At 40.3% G+C, this 17,623-nt stretch overlaps 1 protein-coding gene across 7 annotated transcripts in view; it reads right to left on the reverse strand.

Annotated features, from left to right (window-relative positions):
* The window catches only part of osbpl9 (oxysterol binding protein-like 9), a 58,780-nt gene that overhangs the window by 10,438 nt on the left and 30,719 nt on the right, over positions 1-17,623 (reverse strand). For 2 of the 7 annotated variants that reach the window (XM_034136176.1, XM_034136172.1), the window contains 10 exons: positions 13,353-13,448; positions 12,762-12,809; positions 11,928-11,957; positions 11,788-11,838; positions 11,308-11,346; positions 7,402-7,495; positions 5,447-5,548; positions 2,592-2,751; positions 1,147-1,244; positions 69-184 (listed from right to left, as the gene is read on the reverse strand). In XM_034136176.1, coding sequence (XP_033992067.1) covers positions 69-184; positions 1,147-1,244; positions 2,592-2,751; positions 5,447-5,548; positions 7,402-7,495; positions 11,308-11,346; positions 11,788-11,838; positions 11,928-11,957; positions 12,762-12,809; positions 13,353-13,448 — 834 coding nt within the window. Of the gene's footprint in view, positions 1-68; positions 185-1,146; positions 1,245-2,591; positions 2,752-5,446; positions 5,549-7,401; positions 7,496-11,307; positions 11,347-11,787; positions 11,839-11,927; positions 11,958-12,761; positions 12,810-13,352; positions 13,449-16,298; positions 16,449-17,623 lie in introns of those variants that run through there. The other 5 variants (XM_034136170.1, XM_034136171.1, XM_034136174.1 and 2 more) reach the window with 5 other exon arrangements.

Here is a 17,623-nt window from a genome sequence, read left to right on the forward strand (position 1 = left end):
GGTAGGAAGAGGGGTTTTACATAAATCCAAATAAAATTAATTAAAAAAAAAAAAAAAAGACGTGGTACCTTTGTGAGGTCCATGCCCAGGCGGACTTGTGACAGCAGGTGCATGATGACGCTCTTGTGCTCCTCCACAGACTCTCCCTCTCCTTCATCATCACGATCATCGTTCTCAAACTGATCTGAAGACGAACGCAGAGGAGAGGAGATGTTAGAATCACATCCTCTGAGACAGCTCTCACCTGACAACACCACTTTGTTATCTGGATGTTTTTCATAGATTGCATCTGCAAGAGGTGAGGGTTAGGGGTTAGGGGTTAGGGGGTTAGGGGGTTAGAGGGTTAGAGGGTTAGGGGTTAGGGTTAGGGGTTAGGGGTTAGGGGTTAGGGGGTTAGAGGGTTAGGGGTTAGGGGTTAGGGGGTTAGAGGGTTAGAGGGTTAGGGGGTAGGGGGTAGGGGGTTAGAGGGTTAGGGGTTAGGGGGTTAGAGGGTTAGAGGGTTAGGGGTTAGGGGGTTAGGGGTTAGAGGGTTAGGGGTTAGGGGTTAGGGGGTTAGAGGGTTAGAGGGTTAGGGGGTAGGGGGTTAGAGGGTTAGGGGTTAGGGGGTAGGGGGTTAGAGGGTTAGGGGGTTAGAGGGTTAGAGGGTTAGGGGTTAGGGGGTTAGAGGGTTAGGGGTTAGGGGGTTAGAGGGTTAGGGGTTAGGGGGTTAGGGGGTTAGAGGGTTAGGGGTTAGGGGTTAGGGGGTTAGAGGGTTAGGGGGTTAGAGGGTTAGGGGGTAGGGGGTAGGGGGGAGGGGATAGAGGGTCAGAGGGTTGGGTGGAGGGATACTAACATACAGAGCGACTACTATTTATATTTGCTCTGTATGTTTTTGTATACCCGTGTTCTTTCCGATAAAATGTTATCAAAAAAGGGGGGGGGGCAGAAAATAGATTAAAAAAGGTTCATAATAAATAAAAAAAGGTAAAAACAATTCTAAATACAAAAATGTATTAAAAAGGTAAAAAATAAATAAATAAAAAGGGTATAAAATAAAAATGAAACTAATACTTCATCAGAACACAGTCCCAGCTCAGTGTTTCTTGACAGGCAGAAAACCAGCTGTAATATATGTGTTTCTGCATCTTGCGTGCGCTCCCTTCTCACCTGCGTCCGTGGTGCCGTTGGACATGGAGGAGTTGAGCGACTCCGTGGTGTCCGGCCTCTTCAGAGCTTCATTAGAAGCAGCCTGAGACCCTGAGGGACTGAACAGGAAGCAGAGAGATTAGAAACAGAGAGAAGGGGCTCACAGGAAACTGTGCTGCAAATATCTCAGCCTTTTTTATTAACAGTGAGCAGCTTCATCTGAAATGGATCTGCTGGACGCCCCGATGACTTGTTGCTGTTTAAGCTATTTGATTTATTTAGAAACAATAATACAAAAACAATTACAGTAATAATGAAATCAAACAAGATAATGTTACTTTCTACTTCTTACATGTTGAACCCAAATACCTGTACTTTCTACTTCTTACATGTTGAACACAAATACCTGAACTTTCTACTTCTTACATGTTGAACACAAATACCTGAACTTTCTACTTCTTACATGTTGAACCCAAATACCTGTACTTTCTACTTCTTACATGTTGAACCCAAATACCTGAACTTTCTACTTCTTACATGTTGAACCCAAATACCTGAACTTTCTACTTCTTACATGTTGAACCCAAATACCTGAACTTTCTACTTCTTACATGTTGAACCCAAATACCTGAACTTCTACTTCTTACATTTTGAACCCAAATACCTGAACTTTCTACTTCTTACATGTTGAACCCAAATACCTGTACTTTCTACTTCTTACATGTTGAACCCAAATACTTTCTACTTCTTACATGTTGAACACAAATACCTGTACTTTCTACTTCTTACATGTTGAACACAAATACCTGTACTTTCTACTTCTTACATGTTGAACACAAATACCTGTACTTTCTACTTCTTACATGTTGAACACAAATACCTGTACTTTCTACTTCTCACATTTCCCAAACAGGCTGGTTCCTTTAGTTTGAATGTGTGTTTGGTGGCGTGATCATTATTATTTAGAGTCATTGCGTGCCTATTGATTTGAACACGATCCGTGGTATCCATCATTTCCTGGTCTTCTCTAAAGAAGAGGGACCAATGAAAACGTTGTCATGTTGCCGTTGTTCAGCATGGAAACATTCATTAGCTAACAATGACATTATTGTTCTATTAATATAAAGGGAGGTCAGGTACTCTTTAAAACAGCTGCTAGTTATGGGTACTTTTTACTGAAGTACATTTCAAAGCCTCTTTACTTTGACTTGAGTAAAGAAGTTTAGTCAGTACTTCTACTTTCACCAGAGTATTTTTAAACACGAGTATCTGTACTTCTACTTGAGTAAAGGATGTGTGTACTTCTACCTGAGTAAAGGATGTGTGTACTTCTACTTGAGTAAAGGATGTGTGTACTTCTACTCGAGTAAAGGATGTGTGTACTTTTGCCATCTCTACCTACCATCTTGTATTTCTGTATTATCCCTGTTCTTGTACTTGTGTATTATATTTGGTCTTGTACTCACTCGATGCAGTGTTTGGGCGACGTTGTGTTCTGGTAGAACTCGTCGGCGTCGTAGAACTCGTCTTCGCTGGACGAGTACGAGAAGTCGGGCACTGAGTGTGAGGGGAGGGGCATGTGAGAGGGGGAGGCCATGCCGCTGCTGGGGCCCGAGGGGACGCTCCCTGAAGGAGGAAATACAAAAATAATGTCAACATGACGGCAAGTCTGCAATCTCTCCCAGAGTTCTCCCTTAGATTCAAGGCTTTTATTGTCCTGTGTGCTCAGCTACAGGGCAATGACCATCTGAGGTCACAGGCTCCAACAGAGACACACAGATACAATAGTTGCAAGTAAATACAAATAATATAGAATAGAGATAGTGCAAGGAGAGTCTATATACAAGTAATTGGAATATGATATATTAGTGTTATTAGTGTTCTGTTCTTTTGTGCAATATACACTTCATTTTCCCATTCTTCTCTGTCAATGCTTACATTTGCTCTGTTTTAGATTTGTCAAATGAAATTATTGAAGAAAGGGGGGGGGGGGTTATACTTAACTTACCATTACCATTTGTATACGTACAAATAAAATAAAATGTAAAAAAATGTAATACAAATGAAAAGGTTCAAGGTCAAACTAATTAAAAAGGTTAAAAAAATGTTTTATAACCCTAACCCCCAACAAAGGTAAAAACAAATAATAAAAAGAACAAATTAAAAAATAATAAAACTAGGTTAAAAATTATTTAAAAACAGGTTAAAAATAAATAAATTAGATTTTTTGTTCATAAAGTATACAGGTCATTGTCAAGTCAATATTATGTATTTTTCCAATGGCCTCTAACTTTAAGAAATGGCATTGCTTACGTGCAATATACACTTGACTTTCACAGTTTTAAGTGTATCTCTGTCAATACGTGTATATGTTCACTTGCTTTTTTATAATCAGGGTTCATACACTTTTTCACCAATGATTTTCAATGACTTCTCCAGGACCTTTACCTAATTTTCCATGACTTCTCCAGGACCTTTACCTAATTTTCCATGACCAAAACAATGACTCTTTCTCAGCGGTACCACTGAAAATGCTTTATTTTAACATGGAACAGGAAAATCAGGTCTGCATCTGAAACATGTCTGAAAGAAATCAAGTAGGCTTACTAGCTTCTACACGCTAACGCAACTCAAATCTCTCACCAGCGAAACACCTCGTCAGTTAAACGCCATTTCACGTTTCATTACTATACGATACAGTTTATTATCATTATAGTATTACTATTTTGGCGATTAGACAAAATATAAATTATATTTGATGCAACTTTAGTTATATTTCCATGACTTTTCCAAAACTTTGGGACAAATATAGTTTTCCATAACTTTTCCAGGGCCTGGAATTAGCATTTTGAATTTCCGTGACTTTTCCAGGTTTTTAATGGCCGTAAAAACCCTGTGTAATACTGCTACTCATTTGTACGTGTACTTATCTAATTTGATGTGCTTACCTCTTTAATAATATATCTACCGTCTCTTTGCTGCTGAAACGCTGCACATGCTCCTGCAGGAGAACTGGAGGCTTTCTGACTGGAGGAGCTCAGTAATCATTCATGTTGTGACTCTAACCCCCCGTGGAGTCACGCTGTACCTTAGCGTTACGGAGTCAAAGTTGATTGTGAGGGCTTCAGATAAGTCGTGCTTTTATTGGGAAATTCACCTCCTAGGAACATTAACGCTTGAATAGCGGCACAAAAAACAACGTTTCCAACTCTTTTCAAATTAAAGTAGCTAGAACAAGCCACACAAGTCACCATTATAAATATAAATATCTTTAATTTTATGTTATTTTTTATTGGTTTGTCTATTTTTTAAATACATTTTCACTTCACATTCTCTCCTTTTGTGCACTATGTAGTCACCTCTATCAAACCAGAACAGCTCTCCACTTTGAATACAGTATTTGTCATATGTACATATTGTTATAATAGTCTTAAAGGGGACCTATCATGCAAAATGCACGTCTTTTCTACATGAATATGTGTCCCCGGTGTTCCAGGGAACTCACCAAGTGTCAGAAAACACAACCCTCTCTATTTTCCTCCATACCCAAATCTCTAAAAAAGGGGCTGCAAACGGATCTGATAAAAACTGATCCAGATTTGAACACTGTCCTGACGTCAGGACGGTGGCGCTACGGCTATTGGGCCAACTCCACCAATCAGGAGGAGACAGCCACGGCCATTGCCGTTCGAAAGCGCTGGAGACGCTGTAGTACATATGCCAGGCCTGTAGATGGTGCTGTTCTCACTGAATCTGCCCTTGCTAAAACAGAGATAGAAATGGTCAAATTGAGCAAAATGAGGCATGGCTAAAATGCATGATCTGTTTGGTGTTTTGAAAAAGTATAAATATGCCTTATATAGGTATGGTCCTACACTATATTATTCAAATATAGCATGATAGGTCCACTTTAAGATAGTTTTTTAAAATAGCTGTCTTTCTGTGTCTGTGCCACAGAGAGCAGATTCCTGAGACACTGTCATTTTGTCTTTTCTTTTTATCCGTAATGTTTTCATACAGATGAAGCATGCTTGTTGTTGTTTGTCAGTCATTCAGTTATTTGTGCAGCTATTCCACCTTGAAGCTTCTTCTAAAGGGGGCAAGGTTCAGGAAAATACCCGAGTACATTTCAAAAAGTTGCTCAAAGATAATCTCCGTATCGTAAAGTATAACTGAACGGTGTCTGATTGGATTATTACGGTTAATTTATGATAATTGTTGTTTTCACATCAAATTGAACTGTGAATGGCATGGAATGATGATCTGTTGTTGTTGTTGTTGTGTTTATGGGGATCCTAATAAGGTGATAAATGAAGCTAACCTGTGCTGTTGGGGGTCGGGGTCTGCAAACTGCCCATCACCGTGACGACGGGACCGACAGGTAACGAGGAGGGCCGTTGGTCTGATCTACACACCTGAGAGTCTGCAGCAGAAACACAGAGCGTTAAGAGCTATCTTTGCTTCTTTGAGGTCATAGTGACGTTTCATCTGAGCGGATTTAGAGAAATCAAGGTGTCTTGGAGGTCATAGTGACGTTTGGAGAGATCAAGGTGTCTCTGAGGTCATAGTGATGTTTGGAGAGATCAAGGTGTCTTGGAGGTCATAGTGACGTTTGGAGAGATCAAGGTGTCTTGGAGGTCATAGTGACGTTTGGAGAGATCAAGGTGTCTTTGAGGTCATAGTGACGTTTGGAGAGATCAAGGTGTCTCTGAGGTCATAGTGATGTTTGGAGAGATCAAGGTGTCTTGGAGGTCATAGTGACGTTTGGAGAGATCAAGGTGTCTTTGAGGTCATAGTGACGTTTGGAGAGATCAAGGTGTCTCTGAGGTCATAGTGATGTTTGGAGAGATCAAGGTGTCTTGGAGGTCATAGTGACGTTTGGAGAGATCAAGGTGTCTTTGAGGTCATAGTGACGTTTGGAGAGATCAAGGTGTCTCTGAGGTCATAGTGATGTTTGGAGAGATCAAGGTGTCTTGGAGGTCATAGTGACGTTTGGAGAGATCAAGGTGTCTCTGAGGTCATAGTGACGTTTGGAGAAATCAAGGTGTCTTTGAGGTCATAGTGACGTTTGGAGAAATCAAGGTGTCTTTGAGGCGGTTCGGACTCTCAGGAACGTTTTGCGATCTTTTGAGGGTTTTCTTTTGGAAAGAGTTGCAACATTGGTATTATTATTTGTATTTATTAAGGTAGGCTTTATGTTTGATTGTGTATATATATATATGTATATATTTTTTTAAATAATATTATTTGATGTTTTTTTTTTCAGGATGTTTCTTTGTTTTGTTTGACTTCAGTACGGCGTCATTTCCTCGATGAATCATTCCACATGTGCACATAGTGTGTACACAAATGAAAAGCGTGAACACACGTAACATAGGTGTGTTACCTGTGGGGAGTGTGTGTTACCTGTGGGGAGTGTGTGTGTGTGTTACCTGTGGGGAGTGTGTGTGTGTGTTACCTGTGGGGAGTGTGTGTGTGTGTGTGTTACCTGTGGGGAGTGTGTTACCTGTGGGGAGTGTGTTACCTGTGGGGAGTGTGTTACCTGTGGGGAGTGTGTGTGTGTGTTACCTGTGGGGAGTGTGTGTGTGTGTTACCTGTGGGGAGTGTGTGTGTGTGTGTGTGTTACCTGTGGGGAGTGTGTGTGTGTGTGTTACCTGTGGGGAGTGTGTTACCTGTGGGGAGTGTGTTACCTGTGGGGAGTGTGTGTGTTACCTGTGGGGAGTGTGTGTGTGTGTTACCTGTGGGGAGTGTGTTCTGCGTTGGCATGGTGTTGTCTACAGGAGTATGTTCAGTGTGTGTGTGTGTTACCTGTGGGGAGTGTGTTCTGTGTTGGCATGGTGCTGTGTTTTCTGTGTGTGTGTGTGTGTGTAGTGTGTGTGTTACCTGTGGGGAGTGTGTTACCTGTGTGTAGTGTGTGTGTGTGTGTGTTACCTGTGGGGAGTGTGTTACCTGTGGGGAGTGTGTTACCTGTGTGTGTTACCTGTGTGTAGTGTGTGTGTGTGTACCTGTGGGGAGTGTGTTCTGTGTGTAGTGTGTGTGTGTGTTACCTGTGGGGAGTGTGTTACCTGTGTGTAGTGTGTGTGTGTGTACCTGTGGGGAGTGTGTTCTGTGTGTACCTGTGTGTGTGTGTGTACCTGTGGGGAGTGTGTTCTGTGTGTAGTGTGTGTGTGTGTGTTACCTGTGGGGAGTGTGTTCTGTGTGTAGTGTGTGTGTGTGTGTTACCTGTGGGGAGTGTGTTACCTGTGTGTGTGTGTGTGTGTGTGTGTGTGTGTATACCTGTGGGGAGTGTGTTCTGTGTTGGCATGGTGCCGTCGTCTACAGGAGTGTCCAGAGTGGGCTGGAAGATCCCATCCACTGGGTTAATGGTGCTCTGCAGGAAACAAACAACACCACATCAGACAAACAACACACACACACACACACACACACACACAACTACCTGCTTGTATATCTGATGATGAACCTATGGGACTCGAAGGAGAGTGGATTAAAAAACCCAGACGATCCATTTCCTATCGCTTCCTGGAAAGATCCAGCTTTCATTAATCTGATCAATATGAGATAACACCTCCTGAGATCTGACTCAGAGCTTCACTCAGCCATCAGGACCTCAGGATGTTTCCCTGACAGTTACATTCATAATAATGCTGGATAACTAGTTAACGTTCTCACTTTGTTTAAAAAAGAAATCTCACTTTTTTCAAATTCATCACTATTTTTTTCTTTCTTTTTACAAAGATCTCACTTTTTTTTACAAAATTCTATTTTTTTCAAATGGCTTAGTTTTTTCTCAAATTCTCAAATGTTTCTAAAAGTTTCACTTTTTTCAAAATCCTGATTTTTTTCAAGTCTCACTTTTTTTTTTATCCCACATTTTTTTCTCAAAATCTCACTTTTTTCTAAATTCTCACTTTTTTTTAATCCTGAACTTTCTAAAAATTCAATTTTGTTCAACGTTTACTGTTTTTTTTTATATTCCATTTTTTTTTTATCTCACTTTCTTCAAATTCCTGACTTTTTTTCCAAATTCTCACTTTTTTTTAACTTTTTATAAACATATCTGACTTTAAATAAAATCTCTGAGAGGATCAGCTGTTCTCTCTTCTCTGTAAACCGCTCTGTTCTCTAATACTTTCAGTGTGAATCTATTCTTCTTCTGCTTTATGGTTTTCTCTTTCTTTGCTTCATCTGTTTTTCAGCAGGTGAACCTTCATGTTCATAACGTAATGTGTGTGAGCTTAACGCTGTGTGTGAAACTAAAACTGAGCATTTCCTGTCAGCTCATATTTCACTCCTTCTTTTCTAAACCGTAGCCTGTGCTCATGAGTGTCAGTGTTCGGCTGCTGCCTCAATCTGCTTCATGACAGGCTGGTTTTCACATGTCCATGCATTAGCAGATAATCCTCCCGCTGGCTTTGTGTAACGGGGTCAGAGTCACCAATAACCCATCAGACACGAGCAACACGAGCTGCAGCAACAACATATTGATCCATTACTCCCTCAGGGCGAGACTGGCATTAACTCAGTGATACGTTTCCTGTTTCTCAAACCTGACATGTCATCTGGGATTTCACAGCTTTTCTTATTTTCTAGGGAAGTTTAGATGAAGTCATGCGAGTCAATCATGACACTGGTTTAGGTAGGTAGGTAGGTAGGTAGGTAGGTAGGTAGGTGGGTAGGTAGGTAGGTAGGTAGGTGGGTAGGTAGGTAGGGGGGTGGTAAGGTAGGTAGGTAGGTAGGTAGGTAGGTGGGTGGGTAGGTAGGTGGTAGGTGGGTAGGTAGGTGGGTAGGTAGGTAGGTAGTAGGTAGGTAGGTAGGTAGGTAGGTAGGTAGGTGGGTAGGTAGGGGTAGGTAGGTAGGTGGGTAGGTAGGTAGGTGGGTAGGTGGGTGTAGATAGATAGAGATAGATAGAGATAGATAGATAGATAGATAGATAGATAGATAGATAGATAGATAGATATAGAGATAGATAGATAGATAGATAGATAGATAGATAGATAGATAGATCGATCGATAGATAGGATAGATAGATAGATAGATAGATAGATGATGATAAATGGATAGATTTTATTGATCCCAATTTGGGAAATTCTTGCATCACAGAATCAGAAGTGGAAAAGAGAATGAACAATAATACAAACAAATATATATATATATTCTGGATAATTAAATAAAAAGTCAAAAACACTACAGGAATTATATTATTATTATTTCCTTTTCCCTATGTTCTCTTTTCATCAGTGATGGTGCTGCTGGAGTCTCAAGTATTTATTACTAAGATCTAAAGTGCATTTATGATTTGCCACGCGTTAAAGGCAACGTGACATTCACACGTTCCTAAGCTGCAAAGAAATCCTCAGCACAAAGATTATAGCAGATAAAAACATGCAGGAGCTGCTGTAAATACCACAGTAGTATTAGAACAAAAGGCATGTCCTTTCTCGGTAAAACATGTTTGTATTTTGAAGTATGGGTAACATGAGTCTATATGAAGAAGTAAATAGCTGTTAAGCCACGGTCATCTCATAAGACCAAACTCAATGTTCTGGTTTAAGCATTTTCTGCATATTGAGCACATTTCCTGCTAGTGCTCAAGTATATAAAACCAAGGTCTAAAGTGCATTTATTATTTGCCCCACATTATGAGCAACGTGACGGACGTTTACACTCTCTTAATCTGCAGATATATATGCAGTATGACATATAGGCCGAGCTAATGCTGTGCTATTTATACTCATAATACTGTACTTAATAACTGAGATTAAGTCAGTTATAAAATCTCTGTGGGATTCTCACATCAGGAGCACACTGGAGTTTTTCCTTTCCATCACAACAAATATTTTTGGGAGAGTTTTGGGATTTCAATTTACAGGTTTAATTCATTGTATGATTTTTGAAGTATAAAGGAACTACAGCACGGTCACATGACTTCACGTCAGCCCCGCTAAGCTAAAGGTGGCTACTGTTGGGCTATAAAGGAACTACAGCACGGTCACATGACTTCACGTCACCACCGCTAAGCTAAAGGCGGCTAATGTTGGGCTATAAAGGAACTACAGCACGGTCACATGACTTCACGTCACCACCGCTAAGCTAAAGGTGGCTAATGTTGGGCTATAAAGGAACTACAGCACGGTCACATGACTTCACGTCACCACCGCTAAGCTAAAGGTGGCTAATGTTGGGCTATAAAGGAACTACAGCACGGTCACATGACTTCACGTCACCACCGCTAAGCTAAAGGCGGCTAATGTTGGGCTATAAAGGAACTACAGCACGGTCCACATGACTTCACGTCACCACCGCTAAGCTAAAGGCGGCTAATGTTGGGCTATAAAGGAACTACAGCACGGTCACATGACTTCACGTCACCACCGCTAAGCTAAAGGCGGCTAATGTTGGGCTATAAAGGAACTACAGCACGGTCACATGACTTCACGTCTCCACCACTAAGCTAAAGGCGGCTAATGTTGGGCTATAAAGGAACTACAGCACGGTCACATGACTTCACGTCACCACAGCTAAGCTAAAGGTGGCTAATGTTGGGCTATAAAGGAACTACAGCACGGTCACATGACTTCACGTCACCCGACTCATTCCTGCACCACTCTATTCTTCACATTAATCCTCACAACATACTAAAAGGAATGGAAACAGATAAAGCAGATTGCCCCTATAATGTTCAGAATTCGATCTAAAATTCCTTGGACATATATCCCAGTACTTTAGGTCATGTGATGTGAAGTAAAACATGTGTGGCCCCCTGACATGAAGTAAAGTGGTCTCTGCAGCTATTAGTGCTCGACGGTTCAATAAGCAGGCAGTGTGTTCAACATAAATCAATGGTGAGCAGCTTGACTCTAATTAGAGGGTGAAGGGAACAGCCTCTCAAACACACATGCAGACAACCAAGTCAATGCACACATCCGTACAACAAAGTGCATTGAGTTTGCACACATCAAATACATTTTGTATGGAGAAAAGAAAAGTTCCCAACCACTGCTAGAAGGGTTTAAATCTGAGGGAGAGAGTTTGAGAAAGAGCTCCAAATCAGACGGCATGCACTAAAAGACTAATATGATTTCTACAGTAAAGAGTAAATGAATCAGGAAAAAGGAAGTTAGCAGTTTTGTTTGATTGGATTTTTTTCTTTTAGCCATGGACGGAGGATGTCAAACTTACTATAAGTCCGTTTGCGTGTTGCTGTTCGTTACTTTGGTCCTTAAAATTTTGAGAAGACAATGTTAGACTACTGGTGTAAGAAGGAGTCATTTCATAAACCACGGAGCCTCACAATACCCACCAACATGCAGTAATCCTTTCATCACATGGGGAAAACACTCGGGGTTAATTACAGGATTTCTCTCGCAGGCCAATCTGTGATTAAAACTACAATTTATGGGGATTTCTTTTAGGTTAAAAAAAGCTCAAATTGCCACCTCGCAACCACATGAAGAGGCAGGGATTTCTCCACTTCCTCTTCACAGGGCGGAGAGGACCATGTGATCAAACGAATACCGGCTACACCCTCATCTACCACCGAAGCAGGGAACCACACACACACACAGATGTGAGGGAAACACACACTGCTGTGGTCTCACAAATGCTGATGGTGAAGTGGCAGCAGACCAAAGTACAGGAGGACGCTGAACATGTGTTTACCTTGGCGATTTGCAGCAGAACGATACAGTGCTTGATGGACTCTACCATGCTCTGGAAGGAAAGTATGTTGAGAAAATAAGTTAAATTACAAGGAACTGACACGGGACACAGGAAAGAAAATGTGTTAATGGCTGACTTACACAAGTAGTCTCCTTCAGATTTTCAATTTTCTGTAAAAAGAGAAGACATTAGGCGTTAACATCTGTACAAAAAAACAGGTACAAAGTGTAAAAGCATAAACCCTGATGCCACGGATGAATCAGAATTACGAGATAACATCGAAGTGGTGACGTCTGACTTACTGATGCAACGGTTTTTGTTCTGTGGAAATGTACAAGACAGTTTCCCATAATGAAGAGTCACAGACATTACAGGTTGAAGTGACCAAAGGCTGAGTGCAGTCTCTACGGGAGGAAGTGGATCACAGCTGCTGGTAACACTCTGAGACAAAGTGAAACTGAACAATATAAAACACCTCAATATTATGATTTCAAGTTGAAAGGGGCCCACACATTTTCAGGTGTATATCAATATGTAGTGTCTCTACTTTAAAGAGTCCTCTCCTGCTGATGTTCAGGTGTATATCAGTATGTAGTGTCTCTACTTTAAAGAGTCCTCTCCTGCTGATGTTCAGGTGTATATCAGTATGTAGTGTCTCTACTTTAAAGAGTCCTCTCCTGCTGATGTTCAGGTGTATATCAGTATGTAGTGTCTCTACTTTAAAGAGTCCTCTCCTGCTCATGTTCAGGTGTATATCAGTATGTAGTGTCTCTACTTTAAAGAGTCCTCTCCTGCTCATGTTCAGGTGTATATCAGTATGTAGTGTCTCTACTTTAAAGAGTCCTCTCCTGCTCATGTTCAGGTGTATATCTAGGGATGTAAGTGTTGTTTGAATAAGGAATCTGTATCATATATAATTCAACGTGCTTCCTGCTGTTAGCTTCAGCGCTAACGACAGATTAGCAGGTACTCACTCTGCGGGACTCATCCTCTTTACAGTCCTTGATCTTCTCATCAAACAGCTGAGGGAACAGAACAGGACAGCTTTAACACGGCACAGGGAACTGAGGCGAGTCTGAACAGAAGCTTGAGATATTGACAGATTTTCTCACCGATGAAGGACACTGAGACTACGCTGCTACTTCCGTAAATTAATACATGTTCTGCTTTTTCACCACGCTACCGCAAATCTTATTTAAGTAACTTCTGCTTTGTTAAAGAGTGGGATCAACAAGGAAAGGCCATCATGACACAGATTCAAATACAGGGTAGACTGAAGCTGATTAATGCAGATTATTTATAAATGATAGTAAATTAATGAGCTAACGCAGAGGAAGCCTGTACACCAATTGTTGTATTATAAAAGACTTCAAAAACACACTTTTTTAATATTGTGTTCCTCAAAAACAACGTGACACTGTAATCTGCTGATCAATGATGATGCATACAAATATTAAATATTAATTACTGTCTTTAATTGCAGATTGATTTTTATGCTACAAATTGGAATAAATGTGTTACGATCCGTACGAGTTGTATTTTGTCATGTCATGATGAGTGCTCACCTTTAATTGGTCGATCAGGATCTGCAGGTAGGCGTCCGCTTCAGAGAGCTTCTTATCAAAGTCCTGAACGCTCGGCACCAATCCTGTCTCTGCCTCCTGGAGGAGAGAAGAGTGAGGCGTTCAGAACACACACCATGCTCCATATTCACAATCACACACACACACACACACACACACACACACACTAGGAATATTAATAAGAACCACTTAAAAAGACGTGTTATCCGTTCATAGAAAGAGTGTGTGTTCATCACACTGCTGTTTAAACTGAGAGACAAAAGGAGGACAGAAACAACTGAGCAGAATCTTCCAGAAGAACCAGGGGACACTATTGTGGAGAGGGTATAAAAGGACAGCGCGTGTGTGTGTGTGTGTGTGTTTCTGTGTGTGTTTCTATGTGTGTGTGTATCTGTGTGTGTGTGTGTGTGTGTTTCTGTGTGTGTTTCTATGTGTGTGTGTATCTGTGTGTGTGTGTCTGTCTGTGTGTTTCTGTGTGTGTGTGTGTGTGTGTGTGTGTGTGTGTGTGTGTGTGTCTGTGTGTGTGTTTCTATGTGTGTGTGTATCTGTGTGTGTGTGTCTGTCTGTGTGTTTCTGTGTGTGTGTGTGTGTGTGTGTGTGTGTGTGTGTGTGTCTGTGTGTGTGTTTCTATGTGTGTGTGTATCTGTGTGTGTGTGTATCTGTCTGTGTTTCTGTGTTTCTATGTGTGTGTGTGTGTGTGTGTGTGTGTGTGTGTGTGTGTGTGTGTGTGTTTCTATGTGTGTGTGTATCTGTGTGTGTGTTTCTATGTGTGTGTGTATCTGTGTGTGTGTATCTGTCTGTGTTTCTGTGTTTCTATGTGTGTGTGTGTGTGTATCTGTGTGTGTGTGTGTTTATATGTGTGTGTGTATCTGTGTGTGTGTGTGTGTCTGTCTGTGTTTCTATGTGTGTGTGTTTCTATGTGTGTGTGTGTTTCTGTGTGTGCGTGTGTGTGTCTGTCTGTGTCTGTGTGTGTGTGTGTTTCTATGTGTGTGTGTATCTGTCTGTGTCTGTGTCTGTGTCTGTGTCTGTGTGTGTGTGTGTGTGTGTGTGTGTGTCTGTCCATACAAGGAAAGAAAGAGGAAAAAAAGATTTAAAAAAAAGGGAATAAATCAAATAAAAAATACAAATAATTTAAAATAAATAGACCACAAAATTAATCAAATAAATATAATAATAATAATTGTGAAGAACAGTCCTCTTCATGATGAACAGGCTCCAGTGAAGACACACTTCAAGTCTCAGGGAGGGAACCCAACAGCCACCCACAGGGGCCCAAACAACAACAACAACAACAAACCGAAATGAATAAATAAAGTCAGATGACACCACTCAGCAGCCAATCAGAGTCATATGAAAGACTCTACTCTGCTCTCTCTAGTGTAGGCTTTAGTGCATGTCAACGGTCTGCAGAGGCTCAAATCCCTGTGTTCCCACACTCCCCATCAATTACTGAATTTATGAACACATTTAAAAGAAGTCAATAGATATAATGTAAAAATACAAAAAATAACTACATTAAATTAAAATGAGCTTCCCGTCATAGCACAGATGGTTTCATTACATAATATTAATGATAAGGTCATTACTAGAATGACGGCAGAACGTGAGCGGTCCTCTGTCTCACAAACAGAAGCTGGATACTCAAGAGACAATGTCCTTCAATAAAAACATCACCTCATATCTAAAGAGTCTGTCCAGAGGATCCATCAATCACTACAGTCACAGAGATAACACACGAGTACTAGAAGAAGTACTCAGATCATGTACTCGAGTAAAAGTAGAAGTACTCAGATCTGTACTTGAGTAAAAGTAGAAGTACTCAGATCTGTACTTGAGTAAAAGTAGAAGTACTCAGATCTGTACTTGAGTAAAAGTAGAAGTACTCAGATCTTGTACTTGAGTAGAAGTACTCAGGTCTTGTACTTGAGTAAAAGTAGAAGTACTCAGATCTTGTACTTGAGTAAAAGTAGAAGTACTCAGATCTGTACTTGAGTAAAAGTAGAAGTACTCAGATCTTGTACTTGAGTAAAAGCAGAAGTACTCAGATCTGTACTTGAGTAAAAGTAGAAGTACTCAGATCTTGTACTTGAGTAAAAGTAGAAGTACTCAGATCTTGTACTTGAGTAGAAGTACTCAGGTCTTGTACTTGAGTAAAAGTAGAAGTACTCAGATCTTGTACTTGAGTAAAAGTAGAAGTACTCAGATCTTGTTCTTGAGTAAATGTAGAAGTACTCAGGTCTTGTACTTGAGTAAAAGTAGAAGTACTCAGATCTTGTACTTGAGTAAAAGTAGAAGTACTCAGATCTTGTACTTGAGTAAAAGTAGAAGTACTCAGATCTTGTTCTTGAGTAAAAGTAGAAGTACTCAGATCATGTACTTGAGTAAAAGTAGAAGTACTCAGGTCTTGTACTTGAGTAAAAGTAGAAGTACTCAGATCTTGTACTTGAGTAAAAGTAGAAGTACTCAGATCCTGTACTTGAGTAAAAGTAGAAGTACTCAGAACTTGTACTTGAGTAAAAGTAGAAGTACTCAGAACTTGTTCTTGAGTAAAAGTAGAAGTACACAGATCTTGTACTTGAGTAAAAGTAGAAGTACCAGAGTGTAGGAATACTCTGTTACAGTAAAAGTCCTGCATTCAAAATGTTCCTCAAGTGAAAGTATAAAAGTATTCTCATCAAAATATAGTAAAAGTAGTCACCATTTACCTCTGAACTGTAGAGGAGTAGAAGTACACAGTAGCACAACATGGAAAGTAAAAGTATCTCAAAGTTGTATTTAAGAACAGTACTTGAGTAAATCTACTTAGATACTTTACAACTCTGCCTAATACTGCAGATTTAGTGGAATATCCGAGTACTTCTTCTACCCGCTACTATATTCAAAGATATACACGTCAGTAGATACTGAAAGTAGTTCTGTTTCTCAAACCATGCTGGCTGCTGCTCTGCGGCGCTGCCTCCTGAGTCCGGAGTGTGTGTGGGTCCTCAGAGGAAAGTGAAGGAAAGCCATTCACATCTGAGAGCTGCACCCTGAAACCGGCTGGAGTCTGAACGTGTGAGACTTTACAGAGAGCGAAGTCTCAGCAGGCTGCAGATCACTTCCTCTAAACGGACCAGAGGTGCTTTCACTGCCCGGGAAACATAGCCGTCCTCTGCAGAGCCTGAGCAGAAACCCTCAAACTAAACTGACCAAGGTTTGTTTTTTATCAGAGTGTAGAGATAGTGTGAGTGTGTGTGCGTGTGCGTGTGTGCGTGTGTGTGCATGTGTGTGTGCGTGTGTGTGCGTGTGTGTGCGTGTGCGTGTCTGTGCGTGTGTGTGCGTGTGCGTGTGTGTGCGTGTGCGTGTGTGTTGGCTCTGTTTACTCACACTGCACTCATTAATAACTCCAGGTTAACAAAATACACAAAAAACAGCCGCCTTTTTTTCTGGAAATAATCCTTTTAACCAGATTTCACTCAGTTCTTTTTTACTTTCATTACCCTGAACAATTTGTAGATATGGTACTCAGACTATACATTATTGCACTTAAATTAAAAAGTATATATATATATATATTAGACGCTAGTATAATGTGTGTGTCCTATGCTCACATATTTATTTTTAATTTCTTTATGTATTTAATATTCTCTTGTATTCTCAATAGTTGTTTTTTTCTGTGGATATTTATTTATTATGTTATACGTTTTAATTAATTTGCAAAGCCTTGTTTTAATCTATTCTCTTTAAAGATCGACTCTGTATTTGTACTTCCCCTGAACAATGTGTAGATATTGTTAAACTCGTCATCAATGCATTTATATTTTTATTAAATCAACTTGCATCTGTAAAATGTATATTTCAAGTATCCTATGTTTATATTATATTTCATTTTGGACATAGATTTTAATTCTTATATATTTGTACTTACTAGTGTACTTGAGTAGAAGTACTCAGATCTGGTAATTGAGTAAAAGTACTCAGATCTTGTACTTGAGTAAAAGTACTCAGATCTGGTAATTGAGTAAAAGTAGAAGTACTCAGATCTTGTACTTGAGTAAAAGTACTCAGATCTTGTACTTGAGTAAAAGTACTCAGATCTTGTACTTGAGTAAAAGTACTCAGATCTTGTACTTGAGTAAAGGTAGAAGTACTCAGATCTTGTACTTGACTAAAAGTAGAAGTACTCAGATCTTGTACTTGAGTAAAAGTAGAAGTACTCAGATCTTGTACTTGACTAAAAGTAGAAGTACTCAGATCTTGTACTTGAGTAAAAG

The sequence above is a fragment of the Trematomus bernacchii genome, unplaced genomic scaffold (genome assembly GCF_902827165.1).
Source record: "Trematomus bernacchii unplaced genomic scaffold, fTreBer1.1, whole genome shotgun sequence".
NCBI classification, from domain to species: Eukaryota; Metazoa; Chordata; class Actinopteri; order Perciformes; family Nototheniidae; genus Trematomus; species Trematomus bernacchii.